The sequence below is a fragment of the Camelus dromedarius genome, chromosome 10 (genome assembly GCF_036321535.1).
Source record: "Camelus dromedarius isolate mCamDro1 chromosome 10, mCamDro1.pat, whole genome shotgun sequence".
In the NCBI taxonomy this organism is placed as follows: domain Eukaryota; kingdom Metazoa; phylum Chordata; class Mammalia; order Artiodactyla; family Camelidae; genus Camelus; species Camelus dromedarius.
In genome coordinates, this window is record NC_087445.1 from 66,040,943 (window position 1) to 66,057,963 (window position 17,021).

Genomic DNA, 17,021 nt, shown 5'->3' on the forward strand with positions numbered 1-17,021 from the left:
AATTCCACCTCTGCCCTCATATCACTATCCGATTCCTTCTTCTTTCACCCTGATTTTTATCCCTAGTTTTCTCAATGTGGGGAGGAAGCAGGGAAAAGGGGGAGAAGAGTAGGAAGGGGACAACTCTTTCCCCTTTTCTGAATCATGCTGCTAGGTACACGAATGTCAGAGCATCACAGAGCCAGACCTGTCTTTCTCCTCCAGGACCAGAGCCATCTCCAGGTCCCCCTCGTGCACCTTCTTCATCTCTGCAAGCTTGTTTTCCAAGCTCAGCCGAAGCGCCTTCTCCGTTTCTGTCCCAGCAAAGGCCTTTTCCAGTTCTGCTTGGGCGGCTCTCACATCCTAGAGTTAAATTAAATGCAATTTGATGCAATTTTTCAATACAATTGGGAACATTTTGAAAGGAAATTGGATTAAAATATAAATATTTATGACTTTTTCTCCGGCACATTTCCCCTCCCTGAATTGTACTCTACATGGAGAGAATCAGTAATAAATACATTCACAGGCCTCTTTTCCCTCTTGTATCCTGAAGGGTATTAGGCATTTCCGATGGAAAAGACTCAACTCTACAAGAACTGTATTTTCAGTTTTGAAAAATCGGATCAATATTTACAGCTTCCACGACAAGGAGGAATGTGCCTCTCTGTAACTAAACAGACATCAAGTCCTGAGCATCACTATAATCTCCACACAAATTCATCTCAAACTCCAGTGCCCCTCACTTTTTTTTTTTTTAAAGATAATGACCATACAATTCTACCATACATTTCCTATATCTCCAAGGTGATTTAAGTGGTGAAAAACTCTATGTTCTTCTTGAAGGGGCGGAGAAGCCCACAAGGAAAGTCTCTAAATCATTCAGGGGGCGTCCGTGTCAGGAAAAAGGCCCTGGTGCTCAGGACAGTGACCTGATAGCAGATTCAGTTCTCCAAGCCCTCATCCCAGCTGCCTCTGATCACATCACAAAGATGAAAGTCAAATCAAACTGGGTTCAAAACCCAGCTCCCCACTGACTTGCTGGGTGACCTTGAGGAGTCACTTAACCTCTCTGATCCCCAGTTTCACAACCTATAAAACAGGGATAACCACCGTCTCATCAAAGAGTTGCCATCAGACTCCGCCAAAAGCCTGCTGCATCACAGGAAGCTCCAAAAACGCTGGTTCCTCCTCCTCCCTGCCCTCTCCCTCCACAGTGCCGCCTCCACCACTGTCTCCCCAAGAGGGCTGGACAGCCTGCCAATCCCAATGACAGCTAGGAAAACCATTTTTCAATATTCTGAGACAGAAAACAAAATCTATTATTTACTGAGTGCCTACTAATGCCAGGCTTTGAGCAAAGAGCTTTATTTACAAGTTCTTTGATCCTCACCCAACCCTAAAAAGTTCCCTAACTGAGAGACAGGGTTCAGAATGCGGGCTCTGCGGCCAGACCACCTGGCATTTACCGCCTGGCTGACCTCGGGCGAGTGACTAGGCCACTCTGTCCCTGTGTCAGCTTGTTTTTGTTTTTGTTTTTGTTTTTAAAAGGAGGATGACAAAAGTCTTTACCTTGAAAGTTTACTGAAGGGATTAACTAAATCAACGTACGGGAAGGCTAGGAAAGAAGGGTGCCTCACAGACGGTAAGTAAGCCCTCCATGAGTCGTGAGCTCACTGTCCTTATCACAGCCACTACCGCAGGGCGGGCATCACTGGCTGCATTTCGCAGGTGCAGCCGCGCAGGCGCGGGGAAGGCAAAGGTCTTATCCAAGGTGACAGAGCTAGTAAGTGACAGGGCAGGGACTCAACCCAGTACGCAACCCTAAACCACTGGGAAGCACCTACTGGTGAAAATAAAACGGCTGAACCAATAGAGTAAGTCTCTGAAAAGTCTCAGGATTACATGTTAACGGAAGTTCAGAATTTGGGCTCCGAAGACCCTCCTTTAGGTTTCAGCGCTACTACCCAGGACCAAGACTAAGTTTCTCGCTCTCTCCGAGTCTGTTTCCTTGTCTGTATTCTGGACCTAATATCTATACACCCTCATGGGGGTGATGTGAACGTGATGAATGGGAAAGACCATGACAAGCTGCAAAAGACAACACAAACGTATCTGCTGTTCTGTTTGTGGTGTCATCTCTCCTCTTACCTGCTAAGGAGAATCAGGGTTTCCGGAAGAGGAAGTGACATCACACAACTTCAAAGATCAAGAATTAAGGAACTAGTATTACTTAACACTAGCTTAGTATAGAGGAAAACTTTTTAACATCTAGGAGATAAAAATTTTTGGCCAAGAAACATCCTGACTCCGACCACAGTCACAGGAGGCACCTGACTGAGAGTCAGGAGGAGGAGGAAAGGTAGTTAGTGAGCACAGGTGGGATGGAAGGGTGGAGGGATTGAGGCTGGGCTCTGGGGACAGGGGCCGCATGGGCACTCAATGGCCTGCAAATTAGGGAATCTGGTTCCAGGCTGAGCTATGTTAGGTGAGTCACTTCCCCTCTCTGGGCCTTCGTTTCCTCTTCTGTAAAATAAAGAGAATAAACTAGACGAGAAGGCTGGTGCTGGAGCAACAACACAGGCTGTCAAATCAGCAATCATGTTTGAATCCAGGATTAACCTTGCCCTGGTTAGTATTTCTCTCTGTACCTCTGTGTCCTCACCTAGAGGATGGAGACAATAAAGGGTAGGGTGCAGGGTGTAAGGGTATAAATCCCGTATGTGAAGTGCCTAGAACGGGGCTGGGGCCCAAGAGACACCCAATAAGAGTGGCTTTTGTTTCTGCTGAAACCCTGACAGTTTATGAAAAAAGGAACAAAGTTCTGCCCACTCTGTTATGAACCCACTGCAAGGAGCACATTCTCCTCCGGGCTTCCAGACTTGCCTCTTCTAAAAGGAGTATTCTTTTGGTTAGGAGCTCTTCAACCTGCTGCACCTTCTTCTGAGCATCCTTCTTCACCCGCTGAATTTCAGAGCCGCCCCCTTCAGCCAGGCTCTCAACTGCTTTGCTGCAAAAAGAGGCAAAGGTATAAGACGCACAAGAGGGACAGTCAGATAGTGACTCCAGTCACCCCGAAGAGATGAAAAATATTTGCTGGTCGATTCTCCCACTGGCCTGGGCTGAGCTGCTTTTCTTTTTTAAATTAATATTTGTAATTCAAAAGCACAGATCATTCAATATACAAACGTATCGCACCAACCGTGCAGTACATCTTAAACTTACACAATGTTATACGCCAACTGTATCTCAATTAAAACACGTATGTATGTTTTATATATATTACATATATATATACAGACACAGTGTGCATACCATCCAGTGATTTCCTTAGGGTCAATTCCAAGAAAAGGAATTACTAAGTTAAAAGATAACCACACTTTTAAGACATTTGACAGCTATTGCCAAACGCCCCACCGACAAACTTCTGGTAAAGTACACCTTCCCCAGTGGTAGGAAAGGCGGATAGCGGGTCTGACAGATCAGTGTGCAAAGGAGCAGTGTACAACTCAGATAAACCTGACGGAAGGGAGGGTACACGGCGTCTGCCGCTGGAGGGGAAGCACCTCAAACCCAGCAGTGACCGAGGGCAGGGTGTCTAACATAAAAGGCGGAGCTCTCAGCACAGGGCATCATGGAGTGTTCTCGCCGCCTGGCAAGCAGAGGTGGAGCTGGCACACCAAAATCAGACACGGGACCACAGCCACTGATGCTTTTCATTTTGGTTTTTGAAAAAGAAAAATAACGTCGGATATGAATCTGTGAGACACAGACTCAGAGCAGTTCTCATCAGATTTCTAAAACGACTGTGGGTTTCCAGGAGGCAGAATAATAAAGGAAATGGCTCCACCTAAAGCTAGTTTTTCAGAAAAACTGCAAAAGAATAAATCTATTCACCACCGGCCTCCCGTGCCCTACTTTAAGGGTCTGTAACATTTTTCCAACCGAGAGCCACGTGATCAGACACTCACACGTACAGGCCATGTGAATTTTTGACTGAGAACAATGGAAAGTCAAGAGGGCCATACTTGCTGTCCAAGTCTCAAACATGAGTCGCCTGCAAATAAAGATGTCATTCATATCTTGTTTCCTCTCACGGGTAAGCCTTCAGAAGGCCCCATTGTCATGATATCATTTTAATGGAATTTGATGGGAACAAGGGGCTCTGAGGCTGGACAGCTCTGCTTCCGAATTCTGACTCTATTATGTCCTCAGTGTGACTCCGGGTAAATTACCTCTCACACCTGAGTTTCCTCACGTGAAAAATGAGATGATTACCTCTTAGGAGGAATGCACTAGCACACGTGGTGACCGGAGCACAGCACCCTTTCCTCTCCGATCTGAGTGCTGCCTGTTGGGCCCGAGGCCACCACAGCGCTGGCCCCCTGCTGAGATACTGTGACAGGCCTCATTCCACTCCTCTGCTAGCGTCTGAGCTGAGAACAGATCATCTCTGGCCAGAACTAAGGCCACCGCTGCCACCTCCTGATTAATGATGTGAAGTGTCCTCGGCGCCCCCTCCCTGGGCTCGTGTCTTGATCAGTGCTGTCTGGAATTCACAGTGACTCACATCATTGCCCTCACTTCTCGAGAGGCATTACACATGGCTGGAAGATTTCTGTACTAGCAGCTTCCCCCTCTGAGCCTTGGGTGCAGGATTTTTCCTGTCCCAAATTTCCACTGACCGCCACGAATGTTCCAGCCTTGGGCTCTATAGAGACTCCTCTAGAAAATAACCCACTCTATTACCCCCTCCCCCCCGCGCCCCTCCCTCCCCCGGCCCAGTGAGTGCAATACACCATCCCCTCCTCTCAGCCCAGATCAACCCTTTGGGTTTCACAGTCAGACTCATACACGCAGTCAAGAGGCTGTCTACAATTTTTAACAAGTACTGACTGGTATTATTCAGTTTGGTTGCGTTTTAGTTACACCAATAAAATATATTCCCAATAATAAATGTTCCAACTTTTCATTTATCATCTTTGTATTTTATAGTTACTAGAGCAGTAAGATTTACACTCGGCAGTGCAGTGCAGTTCTCCCCTACTAATGGAATTATTATTTTTGTTTGTGTTTTAAAGCCACAGAGATAAAATTTACTTCCGACAATACGTCTGCTTTTGTTTTTAATGTCCCCTTATTGTAACCGATACATAGAACAATGGCAAGCCAGCAGGCATGTATGTTTACGCCACAGTGAGGCAGTGAGTCCCAAACAGACCAGTCCCAGCTCTGTGACCAACCTGGGCAAGTCCTCCCACTCCTCTGAGCCTCAGTCTTCTCTTCACTCAAATGGGGATACTGGCCACCTCAAACAGTGATTGTAAAATCAAACGTGATAAAGGATGTCAATTACCAGGCACGGGGTTTGGGGCAAAGTGGGATTTCAATAAATGTTAGTTTCTGCCTTCTACCCTTTCCTGCTTTATAGAATCCAGGGCAAGAGATGAGGAAGACAGCAAGACTTTAGGAGAGGAGAGGTTGAGAGAAACTGGTCTAACCCAGCTTTCCACCCAATACAGGAAAGAACTTTCCATAAACACCAGCCTCGCTACCTTTTGTAACCATCAACATTTCCTCTTGACCTTTTCCATTCTAATTATAGCTCTTTAGGAAAAGCAGGGGCTTTTCCTGTAACAGCTCCCATATCTCTTTTCCATCAACAAGTATGTGCCACACACAGACTGCCAGGTGCTGGACAGCTAGGGGTAAAGAAAGGCAGCTTTAGCAGGTGTGTGTAGACACGGCACACACCCCACGGCAGGGATGAGAAGCCAAGACTCACAGGCCAAAGACCTACCTATCGGCAGGGCCAAGCCAGAGCCCCTTCCCTTTCCACTGGTCCCACGACATACAGTCATGTCGGGGAAATGATGATCACACACAGGAAAATAAAGAATATGAAACCTAGTGCTGGACCAGCAGTCAGGAGCTTGAGTCCAGCTCTGAGCTTTCTAAGCAGTTTTAGTCGTGGTCCTTCCCTTCTACAGGCCTCAACTCCCCCTTTCCTATAACATGAGGTTTTCTTCGAGAGTTGCCCAGCTCCCAGGGTAATGATGGAATGTAAATGGATGTGACAGCGTCTGGTAAACTGAAAAGTGCTACACACACGGGACTGTCGTCATACACCAGAGAAGTCTCTGAAGAGGTCGAGACGGGGGCTTCGGGCAGCCACGGGATGCAGCCTTTACGGAGGGAAGGCAACAGGAAAGGCACCTGGACCAGGAGGGGACTGGAAGCTGAAGAGACCTGCCGGAGCAAAGCCAGAACCGCAGGAGCGCAACATTTTTAGTCTCTGTGAACCACATGGGAGAAAGCGGGGCAGTGCAGTCACTGCAAATAGCCTCAAACAGAACTCCTCGCCAGGAGGCATCCTTGACCCTGCCCTTCCCACCCACAACTGAGCCCTGCAGATCTGCTTCCTAAATTTAACTTTCCATCCCCCCAGGCATCTCATCCCAAATCTCTCATCCAAACTTCTAGACCAGCCTCCTAACCCTGCCTCCACCCATGCTCCCTCTACAGAACATCTCCCACTCAGCATCCACGGTGACCTTTGGAAAAACAAAGCCCTGTTTGTGTCAGTTGCTTAAAACCCATGACTACTTTCCATCTATTCTCAGGATCAATGCCAGAATCTCCGGAGTGGCCTCCAGACCCTACAGGACAAGACCGAGCCCCCTACACTTGTTCTTCCTCAGACCTGCACGGTCCCTTCTCTTTCGACACTTCTTCTCCACCTTCCACCTGGTTACGTCCTACTTACCCCTCTGATCTCGTCCCAAACACTACCTTCCCAGCTGTGTACCTATATTTATACACCTATTCCCGCTGCTACAAACTTTCAAAGCTTCCTTTATTTTTCTCAGAGCTCTTTTCCCAATTTGTATTTATGTATCTATTATTCCAAGTATTTGCTCCCCATACCCCTTCCAGGGTGTAAGCCCCGCACATCTGTTTGAATCAGACTATATTCCCAGGAACCTGGTCCAGGGCTGCACACAGCAACTGCTTGATAAAAATTCATAAAACTGCTGAATAAATTTATAAAGCTGGTCAGACCAAAAAGAGCCTTAACACTGACAGATCTGACTTCCTGCCCAGAGAATGATGTGCTTCCAAAAAACAAGAGCAACCAACGAAAACAAAAACATGTTACTCTAGTTTATTCATTCATTCATTCACTCAGAAAATATCCTGTGTGCAAGGTCAGCATAACTCAAAGAAGCCTGGGCCAGGGAACCCCTAGTCTACTCAGAGCCAACAGCAGTCCGTTCCGGCTGCTGGCAGGGTGACAATTGGGAATTATATGGCCTGGCCCAGAGCAGAGCAGCTGCGCCCTGGGACAAAGACGTCGTGCTCCTGGTCTGCGGTCCCCGGCAGGGGCCCTGCTCCCACGACAGACAGAGCATCTTCATGTGCGCTGCAGCCAGATCCTCGGTGGGTCAGCTCTGGGAAGTCTGACTCCTCTCTCACCAAGTGAAACTCAGCACACTTTGGTGCTCCCAGCATGCCCACAGATGTCCTCTGTCACTGCATCTTGATTACACTCCACGTGTGGCATGCTGTGAGGCTCACCCGCCTCTGATGAGCTCCAAGTGAAGGGCTGTCTCTTCTCAAATCCTCGGCACGGGGCACGTTTACGTAAGAAACGTTTATGAATGAATGAATGTATGACCAGCTGACTCATAGGCTGTATTCTCTGAATGGTGCTTGTTGTTCAATAAATATTTAAATTAATTAACTGACTGATGAAATAAAATAAGAGTTTTCAAATGTTTGAAAGCAGGAGAACCCCTCTTTTAAACAAAAGACTACAAGGGACCTTAGTACATAAGACAGATACAAAAACGAGTCACTCTGGTGGAAGCTGCCCCCTCTGCCCACCTGGCCTCACCCACCGCAGGGGTCCTGAGGACCCCCAGGCCCCTAGACCTTCTACAGTGATGCAAATGAATGAGCTGCTGATGTAATTTACAACGTGGATGGGTCTCGCAGACGCATCGCTTTGGAAAGAGGCCAGACACAAAAGGGTTCGTGCCCAGCGTACAACTCCATTTCTATAAAGTTCAAAAAGAGGCAGAACTAAGTAGTACAGACACCAGTGGTCAACACAGTGGTTATCTTTGTGGGAAAGGGTAAGTTCTGGGGGCACAAAGGAAACATCTAGGGGGCTAGTGATGCTCTGGTTTCTGATGTGGATGCAGGCCCCACAAGTGTATTCACTTTGTGAAAATTCATCCCGCTGTACACTTAATGTCCGTTCATTTTTCTGTAAGTATGTTACATGTTTAAAGTTTGTTGAATAATTAAATACAGATGAAAACCTCCCTGGGGTCCTCAGTGCTCAGCCCGAGAAGTGGCTTAGGAACACAAGGTTCTCTTTTACCGCCGCACCCAGCCTGCACCGTCGGAGCCCTGAGCCCAGGATGCAGGTACTCACGAGGCTTTGATGAGCAGCTGCTCTCTCTCCTGGAGCTCCCGCTTCAGACTCTCCACTTCCACCTTGAGCTCGATGTTCTTCCAGACAAGATTAGGAAAGAAAAGAAATGGTGTCAAACACAGGACCTCCAAAGGCCGGCAGTGGGGAACCCGCTTTCGGCGTGGACTGGCAGCATGATACTTGTAACAGGCAGATGTTAGACTCAGACCCTCACTGGCCTTGGGGCACCGGGAGAAGGGAATCATTAAACACTGGTGGTCTCAAAAGAAAGCCTTGGATTTCTCAAGGCTTGGAACAATTATGTAAATTTTCCAAGCTTCTAACAGCCAGAGCATTCAAACATTGAGGCATAAATGTCATACAAGTGAGGCTGATTTAAAAATTGTTTGCCCTCCGCCAAGCAAATTTACAGGCAATTCTGCAGTTTGCTTTTACCATTCCAAGGCAATTACTTCTGGTTGTTTACAATCATGCATGTGGTGGCTGGAGCACTGGAAACGTGTTATAGCTTCAAAAAAAAAAATAAAATGTGTGAGGCAGCATCACTGCCTGACTCATTTCACTATGAGACTTCAGGGTCCTCCCCTACCACAGAGCCACAACCACCCAGGGCCAGCTGTCTACAAGGGACACCACAGTGTTGCCCAACCCGCTGCCTCTTAATTGACTGGAACAAAAGGAGTCACACATGGCCTTGGGCTTATCACGCACATGAGAATCCAAAGAGAATTTTTGGCAAACGGATCAGAACGTGAGGCAGTGGGGCAGCGATGGTTCACAAACCAGTCCACAAACGTATCCCAGATGGAACACTGGATGAATTCACGCAGTCAAGACAGGGGTCTGAGTGCAGGGTTTGCAGAGGACTGATGTCAATACAAGATTTCTCTGAAACCTTGCTCCTGTTTTATTTTAAAAATTTTGCCTACTTTACATTCTACTCCATAATACATGTGTAGTATTTTAAATAAAAATAACACTGGCAGTAAAATTTCCAATCTCAGAGGCCAGGCCTTCCTCCTTTCGGCCCAGCAACCCTGTGGGGAAGAGCATCTCGACTGAGAAGTCAGTCAGAATGGAAAGGTCATAGGCTTGGGACCAGAAGGACCTGGATTCAAATTCTGCCTCCGCCGTTTACCAGGAGGAAACCGTGGTGAATCAGTGGAGGCTCACTGACTCATTCCTTCACTTCACAGACCCGGCCCGATCCCTGTAACGGGCCAAGCACGGGCCGCGCATGGGGGCCACTGTGGTGTAAACAAGCCGGACGCGGGCCCTGCCTTCAAGCTCACATCGAATACAAGAGCAGAAGTGCGAGCCTGTAACTGTCCTTAGAAGCACCAGCCCAGGAGGTGAGAAAGCACCGTTCCTCCTTTCAGATCCCTCGAGCGTCACATGGAAAACAGGAAGCCCACCTGACGTGGCGGATCTGAGGACTGAATGAACTAACAAACGAGAAGAGGTCAGGAGACAAGGCTCAGAACGTGTTAGTTTCTTCACCGTCAAACATGAGGAACTAAAGAAGTCATCTCTGCAGCAGAAATCTTCCCAGAAGAAATTGATCTTCACCTAAATAACACTGAGTGACGGTGAACAATGTCTTCATCTGTGGTTTTGGGGAAACTGCAGAAACATCCTTCAGAGGGAGGATTGCTTTCCCAGCTCTCCGAAAGGCAGAGAGCTTCTATGTAAGAGCTGATACCGTATGATCTAAGTGTTCTGCTTTCTGCTGAACCAGCTGCCCCCTCCGCCTAGCAAATTTAAAAGACTGCATAGCTAGTGCGTCCACCAGATGATTGTTTGCAAGCCCAATACTTCAAGTTATAAATTTATGTACATGGTGACCATAATTTCCAAACCCAAAAAATCAAGACACCTTATAAGCATAAAATGGACTATCATTATAAAAAAGAATGAAGAGGCTCTTAAACCACTACTAAGGAAAGATACCCAAGATATGGTGAAGGAAAAATGCCAGGTATGGAACAGAATATGCTCACATTTATGTACAAAGGGAGTTTATACACATAAACATTCACACACACACTTGTATACACATAAAATGTGTAAGGAATTAATAATGTTGGTTAGATCTAAGGGGCTAGGAGACAAGAGTGGAAGAAAGTCTTTTCAATGTCTATCTTTCAGGCTTTCTGATTTTGAACCATGTGCACCTGTCTGAAAACTTAAAATTTAAATAAAAGAGCAGTTAGATCAAGTCATCTAACCAAACAATAGAAAAGAAGAGCTGAAAGAGTGTAGGACAATGAGGTGGGCAGACCTGGGTTCAAAATCCACCTCCCAGAGCAGCGATACGACACCGAGCAAGTTATTTATCTTCCCTGAGCTTCAGTTTCCTCTCCTGCAAGATGAGGATCATCTGCACTGTCCAGGACTGTCTTGAGAATTAAAATAAGATGATGAATGTCCACACGGCCAGGACAGTGGTGACCCAGAGTAGACAATTAACATGTTTTGATTTCCTATCACCCATATCAGTTCTGAGATACATGCAAATCACACTCACACATAAAATGTTCTAGGCTATTGATTTTTCTGTAAAATTTCTATTGCATCGCCACTGCCTTACAGCAAAGAGGAGAGCCTCATTGTCTTTCCACCCCCGCAATGAAAAAAATTGTATCCTGAGGGACAAGGGAGCTTTTCGATTCTTGAAAACGCTCAGAAGTACAGTACAATCCCTCTTCAAGAAAAGTCCGCTTAAGTCCGTCCACTGAAACTCAAGGAGAGTTCTTTTTCCTCCTTCAAGTTTCCACTGGTGCAAACTTCAGAAGAGAAAACAAATGGAATAATTCCCAAGCCAAGGGCTAATCTACTGGAGAAAGCCAAGAAATGGGCCCTGAAATAATGTTTGTACTTGTGCCTTTTTATGAAAGCCAACTTCTCTGTTCAACTTTCAGAACCAAGGTTTGTTTTCAGGCAGAGACCTCCAGGTCAAGACTTCAGATGGGAACGGCCTTTCTTCCTGACAGTTATAAGCAAGCACACAAGGAAAAACAGAAGAGAAAACCAGACAACCCTAACCGCGCCGCCAATGGAAGCCTCGCTAAGACAATGGTAACTGCCAAGCACTGACTGTGCGCTGAGGCTTTGCATCTGTCGACTCATTCTAATCCACACAAATAAGCCCTAGACAGAGGGGTTATCACCTAACTCTGGAAGCCAGCCCGGGGAGCCGAAGTGACCTGCCTGCAGTTACCCAGGTTAGTTGCTAACAACAGGATGCAATTCCAAAGACATTCCACCATTTCACTGTCTTTGTCTAAATTATAAATAATGAGAAAAAGGCAACTGAGACATGACAAATCAGAAGTCTGATTTTAAGAAAAGAGAAGGACTCTCTTAAAATTAATCTTGTATCGCTTTGCTTAATACTAAGGTCATTCTATTGTCTGTCTGTTCCCCATAATCAATTCAGATGAAATGAAAGCAGCTCCATCTATTCATGCCAACTCTGCGAACAAATACTCATCAAACTTCTGCTCAGAATGACTATGAGAAAAGACACCGGGGAGGGCAGTGAGAAGTGGGACACTCACAGTTTTGTAGACGTGTTCGGTGGGGCCGTCAAGTTCCTGTTGCATCCTTTCCTCCAAGAAATAGATGCGGAGCTTTAGGTTAAAGTTTTCTTTCTTCAGTTCAGTGATTTGCTAGAAAATAAGCACAGATGGGTTATCAAAAGTAAGGTCTGAGGGCCAACATCTGCATTAATCCCCATAGCTTCCGGGGCTACAAACGGAGTCAGGGCTTACCTTTGCTCCAACTGCACCAACCCAGAATTGAGTGGCTCCCACGAGCTACACTAAGGACAATCTGAGCACTGGGATGAATAATGACTGAGTGGAGAAAGAATTCATGACTCCACACTGATAGTAAATAAGTAAAGAAAGAAAGGAAAGGGAAGGAAGAGGGGAAGCTCTCCTTTACGAAAGAAGTCCAGTTAATAAATGTAGCAGAACAACAGGAACAGAAAATCACCGTTATGCAACTGGTCTAGTAATAACTGAGTCAGGCAGGAATCACCAACGCTAAAAGCATTTGGTCAAAGAGCACTGGGGAACACGGTATTCCCATCGTCTCAAGGTATCACCGCACAGATGGTTTATCACTTAGAAAAGGAAAAGGTATCTTCACAATTCAGAAAGCTAGAAGACACCACCTTAATCAAGAGGATATGTTTACTATCACCGCTGGCGGAACAAACCGACATCTCATGGGTCCTGAACTAAATCACGGAAAGTAAGCAATTTCATTTAAAATGTTAAAATGCCTACAACTTCTGACCTGCATCTGCTATAGAGTCATCAATCAGACAAATCCAAATCGAAGGACATCATACAAAACAACAGGCCTGGACTCTTCAAAAATCTCAGGGACGGTGTTAAGGCAAACATAGCTGGGGAACTCTTCTAAATAGACAGAAGTAAAATCTTGATTTTTTTTTAAAGCCGCATGGGGATAAGTAGGAGAGTCTGAACAACAATTTTATATTAGGATGGTATTATGATTTTGTAGGAGAATGTCCTAAGTAAGAGATACACGCTGAAGTACTTAAGGGTGCTGTCATGATGTCCACGACTAACTCGCTAATGAGTGAGGAGGGAGGGAAAAAAGAGAGACAAAGCAGACACAGCAAAATATGAGTGGATGAATCTACATGAAGAATACATGGTTGTTTGTTGTACTATTTTGCAACTTTTTCCTACGTTTGAAAATTTGTTAACATTAAAATTTGGAAAGGAAAAAAAGAACAGATGAAGAGAACTGATATTTACCAAGACCCTACTATGTAACTGAAACTGAGCTTAGGTAATTTACATACAGTATCCCCATCCCTAAAACAACTCTGGGAAAGTATTACTCCCACTAAACACATGATCAAATATCACACGAACAGTGGAAAAGCTGAGACACTTATCCCGCCCTGACTCCAGTGACTATGATGTGTCAGGTGAACCTCACTGCCGCAAGCAAATACCTGATTTGTTAGTTTGGGTCATCCAGCAAGCTTTTTGAAGCAGGTTAACCTAACTCCAAAAACAGCCATTAGTGTACACACTAGAGCTTCTTCCTAGTATTTTTATATCACCATGTTAAAATAGCTGAATGTTTTTCAAAATCCTTCCACCACCACTCATCTCTCTGTTCATACAGCTTTCATTCTCTGCCTGTGAAGAAAAAAAAAGACTCCCTTCCTTAACACTGTTTTAATGAGAATGAGAGAACCACAGGCTAGGAGGGAACTTTAAACTAGTCAAGGGTGATGGCTCCACCTCTTTGGGGAGGAAAGGTGGATAGAGGAGCCATGAAGGAGACTTCTGGGGTGCTGATAGAGTTCCATTTCTTGTCCTGGATGATGGTTATACGGCTATGTTCACTTTTTTGATAATTTACTGAACTGTTCACATGTGCTTTCAATGTGTTCCTATATGTATGTCTTAGTTCACCTGTTACATTTTTGAACGTCAACTAGTCCATGATTATAAGCAAATTATGATATGGCCACTCGACAGAATCTTATGGAGCCACAAAAAAGAATAAGAGGTCACTCTGTGTACTCAAAGGAAATTATCAAGAGACATTGTTAAATAAAAACATTACAGTATAGAACATTTTATGTAGCAGGCTACCATTTTAAAAAGTAGGAGGAGGATATTAATTATGATTACTTGCTTGATATAAATGGTATGTATCTGGAAGTATACTACATAACCTTTTTACCTTTTGAATGTTGTACCATATAAATTTACTAATAAAAAATGAGTTAAAAATAATAACACATGAATGCATCCTTTTTAAAGACCATTTGAACTGTGAAGGGAGTGCTGCTGATGCTTCACAAAACCCAGTGTGTCTGCCCATGCCAGAACTCGTGCATCTGATGTTCGCCTTCCACTCACAAAGTCACTACTCCTGCTCAGTTCTCAAAGGGGAAGCAGAAAGACCAGGGGCTTTGGAGACAACACTAAGTTCAATCCTAACTCTCCTTCTCATGGAGTAGCTCTAGATAGGTTACCTCTCGGAGCCTCAGTTTCTTCACTTCTAACATAAAGCTAATAAAATTGATCTCATAGGTTTTTGTCAGTACTAAATGAAATAAAATACTGTATAGGGGATGCCTAAGACAGGGTCAACAAAACGCACAAAGAATGGAGAAGAAAGTAAATGATTTGGGGGGATCAAATCAAAATGTGAAACTTCAAACTACAAAAAGATCCACGAACATGGTTTAAAGTCATGTGATAAAAATGTCTGCAATACGCCAAGACAAAGAGTGAACTGTCTCAAAATGAATGGCAAAATGGAAAGTCTCACAGAGAAACAGAAAACACAGAAAAGACCCAAATGCAAATTTTAGAACTGAAAAATATAAAAACCAACTAAAAAAATGGAATGGATAGGCTCAAAAAAAATGGAGCTGGCATAGAAAGATTCAGTGAACTTGAAGACAGATCAACAAAAATTATCCAATATGAAAACGAGGGTAGGGGAAAGACTAGGAAAAAAATTAACAGAGCCTCAGGGACCTCTGAGACAATACTAAAAGGTCTTTCATCAGAGTCCTAGAAAAAAATAGGAGAGTGCGGTATTTAAAAATTTGAAGAAATAATAACTTTAAACTTTCTAATTTTGGAAAAAAGCATAAAACATACAGATTACAGATTAAACAAGTTCACCAAACACCAAACAGGATAACTAAAGACCAAAAATCAAGCAAACAAAAACTCTTGAAAGCAGCCAGAGAAAAATACACATCATACATGGGGAACAATGATTCAAAGGACAGCAGATTTCTCAGTCAAAGCTATAGAGGCCAGAGCGCAGAACAATACCATTAAAATACTGAAAGAAATTATCATGCTAGATAGAATTCTTTTTTAAAATATTTTATTATTTTTTAGTAAGGGGGGGTAATTAAGTTTATTTATTTTTAATGGAGGTACTGGGGATTGAACCCAGGACCTCGTGCTTGCTAAGCACGTGCTCTACCACTTGAGCTATACCCTCCCCTCTAGATAGAATTCTATATCCACTAAACATATCCTTAAGCAGTGAAGGTAAAATGAAGACATTCTCAAATGAAGGAAAACCAGCTGAATCCACGGCCAACATACCTGCTCTAAAAGAAACGCTAAAGGAAGTTCCCCAGACCAAAGGGAAGTATACAAGAGGGAACTTCAGACATGAAGGAACAGAAAAACAAGTGGTAAATATCTAGGTAACTATCTAGAAAAACAGTAGAAATGAAAATCTCTCAAGTTTTTAAAAACACGTATGATAGTAAAGCAAAAGTTAAAATATAGTCGGTGGGGTTTTCAATGTATTTGGATATGAAACATACTAGGGTCAGGTGTTGGTAACATTTTTACATTTCACTTACATTTAAAGGAAAAGTTACTATAATCTCTAAAGCAATCACTAAAATTATTTAAATGTTTTTTAAGTAAACTATATGAAGAGATATGCTCAAAAACTTAATATATTTTAAATAATCCAAAAGAAGGTTTCAAACGGGAAAGAGAAGAATAAAAACAGAAGAAACAACAGAAAACAAATAAGAAAATGGTGGGCCTAAATCAAAATGCATTGATACATGTTAAATGTAAACGATATGAACATACCAATTAAAATACAGAGATTATGAGAATGGATAAACAGCCCAAAGCTGTATACAAGAAACCTACTTCAAATATAATGATACAGTTAGAAAAAGATGTATTATGCAAACACTAATTAAAAGAAAGCTGGAGTGGTTGTTAATATATGAAACTGCAGACTTCAGAGCAAAGAAAATTATTCAGGGATGCAAAGGGGCACTACATAATAGTGAAAGAACATAAGAATCCTAATTGTGTGTGCACCTAACATTCCAGCCCCAAATTCACGACGCAAAAACTGACAGAATTGAAAGGAGAAATGGACAAATCCACAATTGCAGTTGGATACTTCAATACTCCTCTCTCTTTAGTCTGTAGAAAAAGTAGACCAAAAAATCAACAAGAATAGAAAAAAGCTGAATAACTAACTGAATCTAATGTATATTAATAAAACACTCTACCCAACAACTCAAGTGAGCATGGAACAGTTACCAAGATATCCTGGGTCATAAAAGAAACCTTAACAAACTTAAAAGAACTGAAATCAAACCATGTTCCCTAAACATAATGGATTTCAACTAGAAATGAATAGAAAGAAAATTGGAAAATTCCCAAATACTTAGAAATTAAATAGCACATTTCTAAATAATCCATGGGTAAAAGCGAAGTCTCAAGGGAAATCAAAAGATATTTTGAATTAAATGAAAATGAAACTATATCAAAATTTGTAGGATACAGTTAAATACTTAGAGGAAATTGATACTATTTAATGCTTTAGAAAAGAAGAAATATGTCAAATCAGTAACTTAAGCTTCTACTTTTAGAAACCATGAAAAGAGCAAAATAAACCCAAAGCAAAAAGACTGATAGATATAATAAACATAAAAGCAGAAATCAATGAAATGGAAAAGAGTAAAACAACAGATAAGAATCAATTTTAAAAGACAGCTCTTTCAAATGATCATTGATATTAATGTAAC

The 17,021-nt window shown here is 43.4% G+C and overlaps 1 protein-coding gene across 10 annotated transcripts in view; it reads right to left on the bottom strand.

Annotated features, from left to right (window-relative positions):
* The window catches only part of CDK5RAP2 (CDK5 regulatory subunit associated protein 2), a 167,388-nt gene that overhangs the window by 126,990 nt on the left and 23,377 nt on the right, over positions 1-17,021 (bottom strand). For all 10 annotated transcript variants that reach the window (XM_064490460.1, XM_031450326.2, XM_031450323.2 and 7 more), the window contains exons 4-7: positions 11,983-12,093; positions 8,423-8,499; positions 2,866-2,989; positions 188-342 (exon numbers count right to left, since the gene is read on the bottom strand). In XM_064490460.1, the coding sequence (XP_064346530.1) occupies positions 188-342; positions 2,866-2,989; positions 8,423-8,499; positions 11,983-12,093 (467 nt within the window). The remainder of the gene's footprint in view (positions 1-187; positions 343-2,865; positions 2,990-8,422; positions 8,500-11,982; positions 12,094-17,021) is intronic.